The sequence below is a fragment of the Archocentrus centrarchus genome, chromosome 24 (assembly GCF_007364275.1).
Source record: "Archocentrus centrarchus isolate MPI-CPG fArcCen1 chromosome 24, fArcCen1, whole genome shotgun sequence".
NCBI lineage: Eukaryota > Metazoa > Chordata > Actinopteri > Cichliformes > Cichlidae > Archocentrus > Archocentrus centrarchus.
Genome location: NC_044369.1, coordinates 13,638,451 through 13,656,675, shown reverse-complemented (window position 1 = coordinate 13,656,675; position 18,225 = coordinate 13,638,451). Strand labels below are relative to the sequence as shown.

The 18,225-nt window shown below is 39.1% G+C and overlaps 1 protein-coding gene across 3 annotated transcripts in view; it reads left to right on the top strand.

Annotated features, from left to right (window-relative positions):
* Positions 1-2,149: 2,149 nt before the first annotated feature.
* fndc1 (fibronectin type III domain containing 1) overlaps positions 2,150-18,225 on the top strand; it is a 40,809-nt gene continuing 24,733 nt past the window's right edge. For 2 of the 3 annotated variants that reach the window (XM_030720892.1, XM_030720890.1), the window contains exons 1-5: positions 2,150-2,244; positions 8,384-8,578; positions 9,834-9,902; positions 15,983-16,234; positions 17,592-17,690. In XM_030720892.1, coding sequence (XP_030576752.1) covers positions 2,172-2,244; positions 8,384-8,578; positions 9,834-9,902; positions 15,983-16,234; positions 17,592-17,690 — 688 coding nt within the window. In that variant the 5' untranslated portion in view covers positions 2,150-2,171. The remainder of the gene's footprint in view (positions 2,245-8,383; positions 8,579-9,833; positions 9,903-15,982; positions 16,235-17,591; positions 17,691-18,225) is intronic. The other variant, XM_030720891.1, reaches the window with a different exon arrangement.

Here is an 18,225-nt window from a genome sequence, read left to right as displayed (position 1 = left end):
TACCACATAGGTTGAAGTAGAGTCTGAGTAGGAATCCAACATATCGCTCTGGTGTGAATGAGTGACAGTCCATAAGTATTTTTTGGTTTCAATTATATATTGTGGTTTGTACTGACTCATGCATGATAGACTCAATCACTAATAAAGAAACTAATACTGAAAAAAACAACTTAATCTGAGCAAACGACCCACAGCAGTACAGACATCAAAGCTGCACCTTGTTAAGAAAAAAAAATCAGATTTTTTTTTGTGCCACTGCTTCTTGACATCGGAGTGTGGTGAAAACCTGGTCCCTGTTTAAAACCCTATATTTCTCATGTCTTTTCCTCATGGGGCAGGGTGTCCAACCCATTCCTAGCAAGGTTCTGGATGAATAACTTTGTCTTTTACATCAAAGCCATTCATTCATAAATCGAGTCGTTTGCAAATGATAGACATTTTTTTTTTTTAGCAATATAAGCTTTAGCCAGCAGAGGGAGCTATTGGTCAACTGTTGGTTGGGCCCATACTGGTGCAGGTGGATACGATGATGTTTTCCTGATAACAGAATAACCTGCCAACCACTCAAAGAAACAACTGTGAATTTGGTAACTGCTGCTGCCATTATTGCTGCAGGTCTTAACGGGACATTTGCTTTTATAGCATTAAAGGTCAAGGGGATCTACAGCAAAACCCAGAGGACCTCTGGGAAATCTGATAAGCTCTCACATGAAAAAGAAATGATGCAAAGGCGTCCACTGGAGCAGAAAATCCTCCTGACTTCAGTGTGGCTGGCATGAAATAATTAATTTTAATTGTTCAGTTTTAAAAGAAAATAGGCATAAATTAGTTTACTGCAGCATGACATCATGTATATTACCTACACATATATTTTTAAACTATTCTGCTCACTGAAGAAGAAAATCAGGCAAAACATGTAGATTATATTTATTTAAAAAACAAACAAACAAACAAAAAATCGATATAAGACACACTATTACTAAATTTGTGTTTACAAAATGTAACAACTTGTTCCAGTTTTGTCCTCGGTGCATCATTTCACTGATAACAGCAGTCTGCTCCATCTAGTGGTTAAATTAATTCTTCGGAAAATTGATGTAATTATGAACTTAGTCTCACGAATTAGATCATGATGTGTTGGAATTTTGCTTGGCCCGCAGTTCTGTTCCTTCACACCTGCTGCACGGATGGTGTCATGGAAAGGTTTAATCGTGAGGTGGACCAGAAGAAGATTGATGGAGAACAGCTTCCATAAATGGTCGCATACAGGAAGCTTGGGAATAACATCCTATACAGTCTTAAAACAGTAAAAAAAGGACTTGATATAGTCTGTTTTTAAAAATGAAGTATCCATAGGTCGGATTTAATTTAGTATTTCTCAACTCCTCCCAGTTTTTCCATCGCTGTAGCTGCTACCAGCCTTTAACCTCCTGAGACCGTGCGTCCACATATGGGGACATTACATTTTGGCTTTGCTGCACCTTATACTTCATTCTGCTCAATAGTGTTTTATACTTTGTTAAGTCATGTTGTTTTTGTTGTTATGCTATAAAATAATCCCATTGTCCACATCTGAGGACATTTTTTCTCAAAAGTATGTAACAACCATGTAACAAAATACAGCTTCCTTTTCAAAGAGCAAGCTTAGTTTATATACATATCAGGTCCATCTAATCACAAATATCTAGGAGAAATTAAAAATGCATCGCAAACAGGAGCTCAGGTCTCAGGAGGATATTATGCTTTGGGTGAAATAATCGCCGTTCCCTCTAGAGGGAGACATTTTCTGAATTTTATTTTAGTATTTTTATATAAAAAAATAAATAAAAAAAAACATTAGCTGAACAGCGTGTATATTAAAAAAAAGATGAGAGCAGGGAAGGCCCACTGAAATATGTGAATGAAAAAAAAATCAACTTATAGGCATTCATATATATAAACAGTACTCTGGCCACAGTCCACCCTTTTTTCTGCTTCATAAGAACACTTGTTTCAAACTACAATCGACTAATAATACATTTAACAATGCGTTTATGTGTAGATTTACCGATATAAACGAGACAGAAATGAAACATTCCCATCGGCAGATGGGAGGGAAGAGGGCTGGTGTGTCCCAGCCCTCTGCATCCAGCTGGTGCGTCGCACCACAGCAGTAGTGCGCCACACTCACTATGGCTTTAGCCGCAAGCAGGACGCTGTTGGCGCTATTTCTTACGTTTTGTGGGCCAGGATGCAGCTGGACAGGTAAAATATTGATTTATTCTCTCTTTTTTTTTTAAGCAAGTGAAAGTTTTGCACTTATGTGTCATGTAATTTGATGCCAGTTTTCTCTGAGTATCCAGGTACCGTTGCTTTCTCGTCCATTCGTAAACAGAGAGAATTTAAACTGATGACAAAGTTCATGTGGTTTGCTACTGGATATTTAGAATGCGTTCAAAAGAATGTGGTCATGCCTAAAAAGAAGTAAAAAAGAAAACTAGAATGTGCGGATATCTGCATGTTTACATATCTATGCCCATATTTCCATTTGCAGAAAACAAAATAGAAAAATAGATTAAATGCAGTGACTTAATTCATTGGAATGTTTCATTTCAAGTGTGCAGTTTGAGTCATTCAGATATGAAGGATTTCATTTGAGAGCTATTATAGAAAATATGGAGTGACAGCATTTTTCACCCTTGAAACTTTGTGGGGGGAAACTATGATGCAGGACCGAGCAGTTATGGAACAAGTCCTTTCCTCAGTGGCCACATGCTAAAGTAACTGTGATGCATGGCTAGAAGATGATGACAAATTTCTGGCGACATCATGAAGTGCTGTGAAAAACACTGTGAGTGGTGTCATACCAAATTGGTGACTAATTTAAGTGAATATGGGGATAAATCCTTTAAAATGGACTTTGATCAGTGACTAGAAGTGAAGGAGTTGATACTGCATCCTTTGAGATGTCACATCATCCATCAGGTTTAGTCAGGAATGGATGGACAGGGAAATAAAGCCGATTTTGAACCCACAAGAGTATCAAAGGCTGGCAGGATTTTACTAGAAAAGCACAGTGATATATCAGATGTGCAGCACTTTTTTGACAAGCACAGAGGATGCAAACCACAGCAGCACATATGTTTTTGAAGTTTCTTAAGTGCTGTTTGTAAAATCAATTTTCAGGGAAAGAATTCAACATCCTCCAGACAGTGAAAACATTCAAAATATCAAAAGTGCCATAAAGCTCAAGGAGTTTCATAGAGGAGGCAGGTAATCCTTTTGGCTGGGTTTAAAGGCAAGACTCCCCCCTTGCCCCTTCCTCCTCGATTTTATTCAGTTCACTTATTTTGTCAGTTGATCTGTAGGCTTCTATATGCCTCCTTCTCAAATGTAAGCACCTAGTGCATGAGCTCATTGCTTTCACTGAATACAGGCAGCTGCTATTTGTTGTGGTCCTTTCTCTGAGTCATTTTCTTTTCCATCATTTTGGGAGCTTTTGCAGAGCAGGCGTGCATGTCGTCTCACCCTGCTTCACATTTATTCACTTCCACACATTTACACCTGGGAGCCACTGCAACTACAGCTCACTGCTGCAGCAGATTGTAGCAGTTTGGAGTTACTGTAAATGCCTCCCTCTGGGGCATATTGACAGCAGTTGTTAAGAGAGAGTAGAGTGTTATTCATCAACTTTCTCTGCTCACATGTCATCAGCTCATCATTCTCAAATTATTCATAAAAGAGGATGAATTGGCTCATGGGAATATCTGAACACCCAGGCAGGGGCAGTGCAGAGGGAATAGAAAGAAAATCTGCCTATCAACTTTTGGAATTTGCACAAAGTGCATGGAGAGTACGAGGGACAGTGAGTGAGGAGAAAGAAGGAATCATGTCCTTGCAGGCCACTGGAATTTCATTACTCTGCTCCAGTTCACATGTCAAGATTCTTCAGGAAACCCCACATGGCAGATTTCACCGAAACCTTTTAGGTGAAGACTTTCCACTTTTTTTTGCTTCAAGAAAACAGAGACTTAGTGAGAGCTGTTTTTTTTTCCTGCATATTTCTAATATTGCTAATGCTTTCCATAATCTTTAATCACTTGACCCTACGCCACTACTCACCTGCACCTTGGCTGCACATCAAACCTGCCAGCAACGGCATGTCTTGTGTCATGATGTCATCTCTGAGCATCATTCCACTTGCTTTAACAAGTACCACCTGGGCTAAAACACACCTGTCAAAGCTTGGCAGATTTGAGCATACCAAGTGTGCTGCAAGAAGACGGGCAATAAACTAACACTATAAGATGTCAGACCTCATCAGTGACTGCTTAAAATAATTGCTTAGAATACAGAGAAAGTTAAATACAGTATGTTGTTTGATCTTAAATGTTTGCTTGCTTCTGATTGTAGATGTCATATGCCATAAATGTCTTATATGGACGCATGTAACCTGCCCGAGCTAAGCGCTTACTTACTTCAGGCCGTTGTTTTAAATAAAATCTCTTCTCAGTCACAATTCAGTGGCAAATTAAGCTCAAGTCAAAACAATAAAGCGGCTGCATCAAGTCAGACAGTTCGGTTATTGGTGTGACCGACTGCAGTCAGAAGGCAAAGATAATCTTGGTTCTCAGTCTGCTGTTGGCTTTATAACAACGCTGATTACAGTAGAGAATTTACTGATCATCAGAGGTGAGGGAGTGCTGAAGCCGGTAAAAGAATAATGTAGCACTAGGCAAGATTTCACACCTCCCACATAGATAAATGTATTTTCACAGAGGCATCTGAAAGTCCTTTTAAACGTGTAAGTTCCATTTACTGTCTCAAGACTAACTATCAAAGAAAACGATGGTTAAAGCAATCTTCGGGCTTTCTGGGCAAAAAATCAGCAGTGACTTGGATAAGAAAACCAGTATTACACACGTATCTAAACACCATGTGGAAACACTTTTTGATACTGGCTCTATCCAAAGGTTAAACATCTAAAGACAAGAGAAGCAAGAAAACACTGTGTTGTTTAACTCCCTCAAATCTCTGCACACGTAAACACTTGTAAAAGAGGTTTCTCAGTCTTGAAGCTAAGCTTAACCATCTCCTGACTTTAGCTTCTTATTTAATCTGCAGGTTTGTGTAAAGCTGAACTTTTACACAAATATAAGAGTTGTCTTCCAGCTTACCGCAAGTGCCAACCGTTGGGTGGCTGTTGCCACAATTTTACACTATTTACTGCAATTTTTCGCCTCCACCCCAGAACAATTTGGATAACTGGAAATTTTGTTTGCGGTGCTCTCTCAGAATTTAAAAATGACATTAAACAGCACCTTTCCAGAATCAGCGTTTCATTTGTTGTGGATAAAACACAGAACCCACTCGAACAGAAAAGCCTTTGAATAAAACCTCTCACGGCAGGCTCTGTTGATTATTAACAGTTACTGGGACATTGTTTCTGAAAAGGCATCTGGTGTTCTTTTTTTTTTTTTTTTTTAATGCACATTTTCTGCTTATAAAATGGTATTTAATTTAAGTGGCATCAGAAACCTCAGAAGAAAACACTTGAAAAACTGGGCAAAAAAAACCCCCAAGCTACCTGCACGGCTCATTGTGATGAAAAATACTTTTTTCTTTTTCTTTTCTTTCTTTCTTTTGTCATTTGAGTGAACCAGTTGCCTCTTCCCAAACTATTTGAGCAACAGTTTAAACATGTGACTCATATCCCAAATTTGAAAATACAGCTAACCATCTAGACTTCACCTCAAACTTGAGTTTTGACTGCCACTTTCATCTGGCCATTCACTAGCGATTTTTGCTGTTGGCACAAGTTTGTGGAAGGAGACATTTAGTAGAAGTTAACAGCAAATTATTACGGGGTGAATGTGAGGTCAGGGCCTTCGATTTTGATGTGAGGTGAAAAGGTATTCTTGTAAAAAGTGGAGCCGGTTGCAGGTGTTTGAGCACAAGTATTTTATGGAATCGTTTTTCAGCAGTCATTTGACTTCGGGGCTTACCTGCGTATGCTTCTACACATGCTCTTACACGTGTGTGCGTGCCTGTGTGTGACTCTTTGAGGGTGCATGTGTACCACGCATCCTGTATCCATCTAACACACTCGTCCACTCTCTTCTAGACAGACAAACATCAAGAAGAAGACAGCGACATAATGACCCCAGGCCCTGCCCTCATTCTTCACATATTTAATACTTTCCACTGTCTAACTCAATCATACTCTTTCCATTTCACATTAACAAACACAGCACAGACGATGCTGTTTTATTATTGCTCCACTCTCCCATGGCAACTCACTGAAACCAAGCCTTTGCTCAGTAAGATTATGATGTTACAGCAACTATTGCATAGCTACTTCCCAAAGTGTTTATTCTTGGATAGCAATTGTGCAACTGCTGTCTTTGAAGGAGTCTTGATTTCCTGAGAGACCAAATCAAGGAGCGATGTCTGGACAGAGGAACGGATCCCTTTCTATGTAATACACAGCCTTATTAGAAGCAGCCTGTGTCAGTGGGGACTACCACGAACAGCTGATGAAACTAACTCTGTAAGACTGCATTAATGAGGAAATAATGAGTGTGTGTGCGCGCGCGTGTGTGTGTGTGTGTGTGTGTGTGTGCGCGCGCGCGCGCGTGTGTGCATGCCTTTTTTTAACTTGAAAAAACACCCCACTATCATTCTCATTTATGCCTCAGATTGCAAAGTGATACAAGCCTTTATTTCAGGACTTGCTGCTAGAGTAGTAATGGTGGAACTCAGTGAAAACAAATATGAGACTATCTTTTAGCACATGATAAAATCCCATTGAAGCTGAGACAACGCTGCAGGCCCCTGAACAGCTGTGGCCATCTGGATAACAAGAGATCAGGAGGTCTGAGTAGCAATTATGTCTGAATGTGAAAAGTGAAGATCCAGCTGGGAGAGGTGAATTTGTGATGATACTAAACCAAAAGCGCTCCTGTAAGCCTCCGCAGCCAGGACCATCATGAGAATAGCATGCCATCTATGTAGCAAATGCTCAAAAAAGGATCTTATGATATATTTTTAATAAATATTGCATTAATGACTGTGCATCTCTGAAAGGAGAATCTCTTTTTTTGTGTTATACGAATGTTTAGGCAGTTTTGCTTCATGCTCACTGCTCTCAAGTTTATAGCATCAGAACAGGCAGCTGATTTCACTGAAACCTGAATGAATGCCACCTGCCCTGGCTCAAACAGCAGACAGACAACACAGGTGTACACAATGAATTTTAGAGCTAAAACTTCCCTGACAACTTGGTGGATGCCAGACCTGAGCTGGAACAGGCTTGCATTTATTGGGTGGACAAAAACACTGCTCAAAATAATAGAAACTGTTTGTTACCATGCTGCCATGAAGTTATTAAAATATGATAACTAGTCAGTGCTGTACTTCTGTGTTCAATAGTTAGGATTCTAGATTAAAAATAAAAATCAGAATTCAGCTTTTGCAAAACAGCCACTGGGAGGTTGCATTTGAAGATGATGGGGTTGATCTGACTGAGAAACAGGACACTGTACAGTCAGATCCATAATTTGTTGGACAAAGATACAGTTTTTGTTCTCTCTGTACACCATCACAGTGTAACCAGTGGTTTGCACATTGTTGTAAACTCTGTATTTCCATTCATGAAGGCGTCTCTTTGTCGAAGACTTTGACATTGATATGCCTGCCTCTTTGAGAGTATTCTTGACTTGGTTAGATGTTGTGAAGTAGTTTTTCTTAAACATGGAAATAATTCTGTCATCATGCACTTTAGTTGTCTACAGTGGTCTTTCAGGTGTTCTGGTGTCACTGAGCTTGCCTGTGCATTAACAATTTTTTAAATTTCTAAAGTTTTTGCTATCTCATACTTACAGTGAAAAGCTACAAAATACAAATTCAGTACTTTGAACCAACTTCAGATGTTTTGTCTGGTTCATTAAGACAACAAGAGAGCAGGTCTCACCTGGCCGTGTCCAATTAATGATCAGCCTTTTAAAATGGGGGACTGTGTATAGAAATGGCTGTAATTTCTAAATAGTTATTATGAAATTTTTGTAAAACGTCTTGAATTCAAGCTGAAAATCTACACTACACTCTTGTATTGATTATGAGCTATGCCTGTTTTATTATGCATTTGATTCTAAATATAATACTAAATATATGAAATAGAAATGCTGCTTTAATTAAGACACCAGCAACAGAGACCTGAGTTTGTTTCTCGAGTTTGTAAATTAGGTGATAGGAAAGGATATTTTCTTAGGGAGACTTATTTTTGCTGGCCATTAAAAAGAATCCAAGTTCAAGGAGCTTCCACATTGACCGAATGCCACATGCTAAATAAACAGTGTTTATATAAAATTCATACAGCCAGAAATTGACATTGTTTGTGTTGCAGCAGAGAAACCCCTACGACCCCAAAATGCGAAACAAACATCTGTGGAGAAGGGCCTGGGGGATAGCTGGGAGCCTTCTATCCATCTGGACGGAAGACCTGTGGACCGCTTCACAATCAGCTCCAATAAACCCACAAAGTCTCATCAATTCACTAAAGTGAGCAAGGACAGTCGCTCTCCTCTGTTGGAGGATGTAGGTAAGACTCAATCCAAAGAAGTCCAGAAAGAGCTGGATGAGATGTTAAAATCAAGTGGTCATGATTCCATAAACCATGTTGAAGTTATGCCAGAAAATTAACTGGAACTAATGGGGATGTGAGTGTTAGTAGAGCTGCTAGACAAAAAAAAAAAAAAGTAATCCAGAAGGATGTAAATGGACACAGAGGACACAAATAAGGTTTGCCTTAAACCGTGAAGTGAGCTTTGAAATTTCACAGTTCTGCACTTTCTCAAGACAAGCGCCAAGAATGAAGCAGGGAATGAGAAGTAAAGTAGACAATCAAGATGGTGAAGTGTATAAACGCGCATGTGTATGTATACTTGATTAATGATGATTAATCTCTATCTGTGGATTAGTTCATAATTGGATGTGCTGTCCTAAAAGTTTGCCAGAGGGAAAGCACACCGGGAGTGATGTGCGTGACAGGCTATCATCATCCTAGCTCAGTAGGCAGTTGTTCTTTAAGGCTTCGGAAAAGGACCTTATTTTTAGGTCTTAATAGCTTCTTCTTGTAATTTCTAATCCCACATTGTAAACCTTAAGTCAGGTCCTTATGTTTCTATATACATACATGCATACACTATGGGTCACTGACACAGTCTAGCCTGCTTTTGTCATTATTTCATTTTCCTCTGTCCTTGGCACCGTACTTCATCAGCGACTTGAAGTCTGTAGCCAGCCCAGCCCTGCTCCTATAATCCTGTGTTGTGGCCACTTATTGTGTGTGTGTGTGTGTGCAGCATGTGTGTGTCTAGTGGTGGTTGTGGTGAAGGATAGGGTGGTGCCAAGTGATGAAGTCATGCGTTGTCTGTGTGTTTTCAAAAAAGCATCTACAGATGCCTGTGTGTTTGTGTTCCCGTGTGCTGCCCAATACAACTTCTGGTGGCCACTGTGGTCTCTCCAGCTCCAGCGCAGTTCACCATAAATCTAAAAAAATCTGGCAACCGAGCCGAGTCTCACTGTTGCCTTTCCAGAAATTCCTTGCAGATCATGTGTTGTTCCCTCAGGAGCATATGAGAGCTGCATCAGCTGTCATAAATAACCCCATACTGTTTGCTTCCACATCATTAATGTGTCTGGTTGGCCGCAGCTAGAGCAACAGAGACTAAAAGTTGACCTGATATGATATCGACTCTGTAAACAATATTTAGAAAATCTGTGTTTTCTTTTTTATTTACAAAATGCTTACTTACTAGATAATTTATCCAGATACCCTGTGTTTTTGTTTTTAGACCCTGAATGGGTTAACCTGGATGGCTTTGCTGTGTTGGGCGGTGCACCTGTCAGCAATTTATCAACAGGTAAACCTGATCTCAGAGCATTATTACCAACATAAAATGGGAATGGTGCATCTGAGCTACATACTGTGTATCAAATCATTTGGTAAAAATCCTTTAGAGGCAACTTCCGGTAATTATTAGCTGGCATTGTATCTGTAAAATAAACCCTTGAATTCTCTGCCTTCAGGCGATTGTTCCCTCTTCCCCATGGGATCAGTAGAGGAAACACTCAGTTGTCTCTGACATGCCCATTTAAAGCCATATTTAAAATCTGTTTTGTGGCATGTTAGATTTAATGATGTATGCCATAGTAATTATCAAATATTCTTATGTGTCAGAGAATTCAATAGACTGAAATCACAAGAAATCAATAACAGACAGACTGCTGTAAGCCAGGTTTGCCTGAATATACATAAAGTGAGCACTTTAAGTGTTAGGTATACTGTAAGTGCTCTGTCATCTAGGCAAAAATTAACTGCCACCCTTCATTTTTTTATATTTTGCTTCCAAGGAGGCAGATTTTTTTTAAGCGGTCTTGAACAACAGTTCTCCAGGTTTCCTGTAGGTCTTTCTAAGTTCTTTCTTTGGACATTGGCTGCTTTTTCACTAATTTTCAGTCCAATCCATTGTCAGAGGAATCTTTTTTGTTTGTTAAATCCCTAAACACTGATCTATGAATCATTCAAGCATAAAAAGGCACCTAACTGTGAACCAGTTAACAGCTTAGCAAAAAAGCTATTTTAAATTCTACCTTGTGGCATTTTGTCACTAGCAGGCTGTCACAAAAACACATAATTTGTTCCCATTTCTTTAGTTCAATCTGTGAAAAATGCCAAAGATAACACATTATGACAGAAGAACTGTTAGCTGAAAACCCAGCATATCTCAACATAGTATTTCGTGTGTCTGTAAAAAAATATTTGTGGAAACTGGACGAGTGGAGGACAAAAGAAGTGGCAAAAACCAATCTACAGCAGATGAACAGTATCTGAAAATCATGTCCTTAAGATATAGTAAGAAATAGGAAAAATCCAAGACCTGACACAGGACCTGATGGATGCATCTGACCCTTCGGCTGATCCATTTACTCTTTGCCAAAGTCTTATCAGAAATGGTCTTAGTGGAAGGGTGACTGTCAAGGAGCCATTCTTTAGGAAGGGAAACAGGGGGAAAAGGCTGACGTATGCCAAATTACACGAGAACTGGACTGAAAATCAGTCGCAACAGGTGTTATGGACTGATAAATCCAAATTTAAAAGTTTTGGTTCCAATCGTCATCAGTATATACGAAGGAAGCAACAGTGAGTGTCAGCAGCGACTAGTACAACATGGTGGAGGCTCTGTCATGGTTTAGGGACGCATTTCAACCAGTGGTGTTAGAGATCTTGTTAAAATTGATGGATTTATGAATCCAGAAAAATGCTGTCAGATTTTGATCCACCATGCAATACCAGTCTGGTTGCAAACAACTTCATTTTTCAGCATGACAGTGTTCCCAAACACACTGCCAATACAGTAAAAGACAGAAAAACAAACAATGGAACACTATCAGTCATGGATTGGCACCACCCCCTCCACCCCCAATTGCCTGGACCTCAACATTATTGAAGCACTGTAGGATCATCTTGACAGAAAAGGGAACAAAAGGCAGCCAAAATCCAAAGAAGAACTTTGATTATCCTTCAAGAAGCTGGGACAACTAATCCTGAAGACTACTTAATGAAATTACAACAAAGCTTGCCTAAGAGAGTTCAGGCTATATTGGGAATTAAGGTGGTCATGAAATATATTAACTTTCAAGCTTGTTGGAACTGTAAAATCTCAGTTTTTGCCTTACATACTGTGTTTCCATGTATGTTTGCACGTTTCAATAAATCACTACACCAAATTCTCATTTTCTTAGGAAAGAATGAAGAAATGAGGGTGGCTCAAGACTTTTGCACAGTACTGTACTTTCTTTTATGCAGCCTTATGGGGGATTTGAGCTTACAGTATGTCATGTAAATACTCTCTAGTCTGTCACACATAGACATGCGTCATACTGTTTCAGTGGACAATTTGGTCTCTCCAAACCACTTAACCATGGCAGGGAACATGGAGAAAACCCATTTAAATTCCCTACTCAAGGGATGAGAAGCAACAAGGGAACCCAGGACCTCCTTGCTGCAAGTCAGCAGTGCTAACCACAATACTGCTCTGGAGTTTCAGTTTTATTTGTTTGAGGCAGAGCTGCTCCAGGGACATAGCTAATCATATTTGTTGATTTACTCTGGTGAACAGAGACAAAAACAAACTCTCTGGAAAAGCAGAATAAAGCCAAGTGAAAAGTAAGGGTCTAAAGGAGAAGTAGCAAATGTTATAAATGATAGACATCTCATTTTCTATCAACTAAAAACTTATTATTACTTGATAAAATAATTTCATTATTGGCTATCATTAATAATTCATTTCGTGTCATTAACCTGTATTTTATAACTAATGGATGACAAATAATAAGCAACTTTTTTTTTTTTTTTAACCAAGCATATAGTAGCACAACAGCTATGTTGTGTTCATGTCAGTTTATACCAACCATAGCTAATGACCAAGATAAAAGATTTTTTTTAACACATTCACTTTAGATATAAAATCAGCTGTAATGAGCTAGCACATGTGCAAACTGAATGTTGCTCTTTGGTGAAACAGTTCAATGTAAATACTGCCATGTAATTTCTGGCAACTTCCAACTGCAATCTGATATGGGTCTTACATTTAGACACTAATTTGCTCACCTGTGTAAAAGTCAGTTAAGGTTCACGGTTATTTAACAGCCTGGTATGCTAATACATAAACTATGGCACCAGCATTGGCACTAGAGTTGTATGTTTTGATTATGGGCTAAATTGATTACCTCTGCTGGCAGGAAAAATTTGCCATTGACGGGGAATTGTTTGTATAAATTAAACTGTGGGTAAAGTGAGCAAGTATGAGACCCAAACATACCAATTTGTTTGCAAAGTTTAGACTTCTTTTTTGAGGTTGCGAAATGTCAGAGACGGTGGTTAAAAATCTGGCTTTGTTCAGATAGTTTTTGAGGAGCGTCCTAAGACACAACAGTGACATTCTGGGGCATTTCAGTCTGAACTCACTGAGGTGTCTGTTGTTGCCGTGATATGTCTGTCAGCCGGCAGGCCTCATGGCACCTCGGTCCACTGAGCTTCCAGGAAAAGACATAAGGAATCTGGTATTAAGAGCACTGTCAAGTCGGTGGTTTAGTGGTCCATGGCATTGTGATCTGGGCCAAATTATGCAATGTGACAGTTTTCCAGAAAGAGAAAAGGGGTGACTGATTAAAACCAAATGGGGATCTTTCTGTTTTAAGTTATCCTCGGTATCAGAAGAAACAAATGGATATGGACTGGGATGAGATTGAATTGGCAAAGGATACTGGCCAGCTTTCATATGGTGAACAATATTTACGAAAAAAAAAACAAAAGCAATGAATCAGACTCTAAAAAATGTATTTATTTTTTTTAATTTTTCACTTATTGGGTTAGTGCAGGTAGAGATACATGACCATGAAGTGAATGTGAACACATGTTCATTCTAGTTAGCTCTTCAGCCATTAGGCCTTTTAACAAGTTAATAATTTAAGTGAATAAGCATTGCCTTGTGTATTGTATCTGTGCTTTCACACACCTGATACAGTCAGTTCTGTGAAAAACTAAGTATACCCAAACTGCTTCCACTGCAATTAAGACAATAAGTAGGAGCCAGGTGCTGTTAATCAAATGCACGTGATTAATTGATGATCAGCAAGTGTGAACAGCTTTATAAAAGCAGAAATTTTGGCAGTTTGCTGGTCTAGAGCTATTTGAGGAAAGATATCAGCAGTGATCTTAAAGAAGCAATTGTGGCTGTCCATGAATCTGGGATTGCAATAGTTAAAAGGCCATTTCCAAAAAAAGAAAATAGATCCATTATTCTGCAATGAGAAAGATTACTCACAAGTGGATAGCAATTAATACAGCTGCCAATCTTTGCAGGAGTGGACATTCCAGCAAATTCACTCCAAGGTCAGACTGTGCAATGCTCAGAGACACTGCAAAAATCCCAAGAGCTACATCTCAGGCTCTGCAGGCCTCAGCATGTTTAATGTTAAAGTTCATGACAGTACAATTAGAAAAAGACTGAATAAGTATGGTTTGTTTGTAAGGGTTGCCAGGAGGAAGCCTTTTCTCTCTATAAAGAACATGACAGTACAGTTTACCTTTGCAAAATTGTAGTTGAACAAAACACAAGAATTCTGAAACAATGTCCTTTGGCTAAACCAGACCAAAGTGCATATATTTGGCAATAATGCACAACACCATGTTAGGCAAGAACCAAACACAGTATATCAGCACAAACCTCATATCAACTGTCAAGCACAGTGGTGGAGGGGTGATGATTTGAGCTTGTTTTGCAGCTGCGTGACTTGGGCACCTTGCAGTCATTGAGTCGACCATAAACTCCTCTGTATACCAAAGTATTCTAGAGTCAAATGTGAGGCCATCTGTCCGACAGCTAAAGCTTGGGTATCAATGAATCATGGAACAAGACAATGATCCCAAACACAGCAGCAAATCTACAACAGGTGTTTCAATGGCTCAGTCAAAGTCGAGTGGTGGGTCCTTAAAAGAGCTGTGTATAAATGAATGCAACAAACCTCAATGAACTGAATCAGCATTTAAAAGAAGAGTGGGCCAAAATTCCCCCACAATGACAGGAGAGACTGATGAAGTCATGCAGAAATCGATTCCTTCAAGTTACTGCTGCTAAAGGTGGTTCTACGAGCTACTGAATCATGTGGTGTACTTAGTTCTTCACAGGACTTCATACAGTTCAATGAAAACTTTCTTTTTCACAAGACTGTATATATGATTGTATACTTTTATATATTAACAATTTCATTTCCAAAGCCTTGATATTAAAAAAAATCTGTAATCAACAACAGTGTAGAGAGAAAGTCCAACACAACATTTGTCAACATTAAATCTGTGACTTGATCCAGACATGACACAAATTCTTATTTTAATTTCACAGTTTCCTTACTGGAAATATGTGAAAACAGTCAAAGCTGACAGGAAAAGCGAGGATTCAGAAAGGGGCATTACTAAACAAATAGTCAGTGTTCTCTAAATCCAAAGGGAAGAAGTTTATTCAGCTGTGCTGGCAGGACAAACAGGAGATACAGACATTAAGTAATAAACAGTGATCCAAGTTGAACCAACCAAACAAACAAGCAACAACAAAAAAAAAAACCAACAACCAAACACAAAAAACACATGTATTTTCTTCACGGTGGTCTTTATATTGTGTTTTTCCTCATCACATCTTCTTTGTCCAAGTCACTTTTGGATATGGTGGGCTCTCCTAGACAGCTATATTCTCAGTTGACTCATCCTACATGTTGAATAGGAGATAATAGCTTACATTTAAGTGTTGTTTAAACCTTTGTAATGCATCACGTATACCTTTTAACATCAGCTGATTTATCTGTACTCACCCAGCTGTGCATGCAGCTGTCCTGATGGGAAACAGAGCAGATCTTTTCCATCTGAAAATGATTATGGGAAATAGAAAAGGGAGGAACAGACGGAGAGAAGCAAAGAAGACAAAAAAAGAGGGAGGGGCAGATATTTTTTTGTTTTTGTATTGGAAATGCTATCGCTAAGCACTGCCGCCAGATGAGGGGGATTGTCTGACTGTATGAGTCAGTGTCTGAGATGTTGTCCAAGATGGTGTGACTGCTAGCATTGGACTGAAGCAGGGAGCAGAACACCAGAAGTTATAGCAGATGACAGGGGACATGATGCAGTTCTTCAGCATTTCTCTTCTCTGACAACTGGCCATGCTTACAGGCGGTGTTGGATCAGTGTGACAAGTAATTATATGTTTATCAATAAGCGGATGTGTCTTGAGTGGAACAGTTAAGTTGAAACATTTTCCATGGAAGATAGAGTTTCAAGGAGGCCCCAAAGGCAAACCTAGCAGAAAACACAGATTATGAACAATGGGATTTTAAGAGTAAAATGAAATCCAGTGCACTCTGAATTTTTCCCTTCATTATCATCCATCAGCAGGTCCAGTAAGATCTTCACAAACAGTGGCACCCCGCAATCACTCCTCTGTAAAGCGGGCAACCAGGATGGAGAGGAAGGCTCAGCTGTCAGGTGTGCCTAATACCAGGAAACACAGGAGGGCACCTCAGTCTTCCTCAGGGCCCAGGCAGCCTGAGAGAGTTTTTGCAAGAGCTTCTGTGCTGGAAAGGAGACCCCAACACCACACCAAGCCTCAGTCTGATCAGAGAAATCGACTTGCGCACAAACTAAGTAAGAGGGCCAATATCTTATACTACTAATCACTAAACGAAATGGAAAATCTTTCGTTTTTTAGTAAAGCATGATGCTGAGGCAGAGATGTGAACATGATTTAGATGTGCTGACAGCTTTAGAAGTACAGTTGTGGTCAGAAGTTTACACACATTTGTCATGGGCAACTTTTCAAGGTGTAATGATTGTACAGCATACATCTTTAATGACTTTAAGAAAACAAGAATTGGGTGCACAAGTTTGAATTTAATTTTGGATTTTTTTCGAATCCACACAGGGTCAAAACTATACGTACACCCTCACTAATATTTGGTGAAATGTCCCTTAGCAAGTTGCACATTTAGCCATCAACGTGCTTCTGGCATGATTCTCGCTGGATATTTGACCACTCTTCTTGGCAGAAATTATAGAATTTGTTTAAATTGTTTGGGTTCCTGGCTCGAACCCGGCTTTTAAGCATAGTCTACAAATTTTCAATAAGGTTGAAGTTGGGGCTTTGGAAATCCATTCCAGAAGCCTCTCATTCAAGGGTAACAGGTTTGGTCTTCTTCCAGGCAAAGTGGTAACACATTCAAATAACTTGTACTTAAATACAGTTGTTTGAATTGATGGTCTTGGAATCCGCAGTTTTTTTTTTTTTAGAAATGGCTCCAAGAGACCTTCCCAGCTTGAGGGAATCTACAGTTCTCTTACTTAGAGCTTCTCTGAGTTCCTTGTACTTTCTCATTGTTCTGAGTATTGGGCAATCTAATGACTACTGTCAAACAAATTAATTTTATGCTGCCAAAGAAAAACTACCAGTTGTAGTCAATCATGATCACTAATGAGAAGTTAATAGGCCTTGGCCTTGTCAAGTTAAAAGACACTGTAAAGACTTCAGCACCACTCATTAAAAGATTTGTGTGAGTACATGTATTTGAGTATGTACATATACTTGTGACCCTGTGTGGATTGGAGAAAATCTAAAATAAATTCAGACTTGTGCACCCAATTCTTGCTTTTTAAAGTCATTAAAGATGTATGCAATACAATAATTACACCATGGAAAAATAACAGTTCAAAGAAATTATTAAAAGCCCAAAATTATTGTGAAATTCATGCCCAGAAGTCTGTGGGCATGAATTTCTGAGCACAACTGTGGTAGCTAGGTAGCACACAATGAATTATAGTAGTACAATTACAGCAATCAAACCAGCAATAGAAAGGCTAGCAACATCATTTTGATTGATCCAAATTTTTTTATTTGTTTGTTTCTTATTGAAGATAATTTAGCTAAGAGGATACATTTTGTTTGTACTATCTTTAGTTTCCAGAGTGTAAACCCTGGCCGTGCCTGGTATCCCTTTTTTATTCATAGCATCTGAGTCCGTTCATGTGGTGTCACTGCAGGCACAGAAGGCCCAGGGCCAGAGTGCACCCGCCAACAGAGCAGGCACAACCAAAACAACCACACCAGGTACCTGCAGGTTTATAGACGATTGTCTATAATTCTGTCTCTTTCCTGTCCTTTCCTACTGAATATATGTAGCCTGGGAAATTAGTTGCCACACAGGTTCTTGGAGCGCTTTAATGGCACACAAAGATACAAAGAGTAAAAAAAAAAAAAAACACACATACAGAAGAAATATGTGAAAAATACACATAAAAAAATATGGCAGTGGGTCTAGCTACACAAAATTACATTTCACAGCAGTTTCACTAACTTTAACTTAACTTTTTGGATATTCTGGAGACTGCACACTTAGTGTCCTTAAGTGCCCGCTCACCAGATACTGTATCAGTCACTAACACTAACAGTAACAAACATATACACCCTCTTGTAAAAATATTGCCTGATAACCTTTTTAAAGTATTAACAGAAGAATATTTCAATGCATTATCGGCATATTTACCAAGCACTTTACAAAGCCGTTTCACATCACCTCTCTCCATGCATCTCCAGCTTGGTGCAGACCAAACGCAACACCAACGTTAAACCAATGCGACACAAA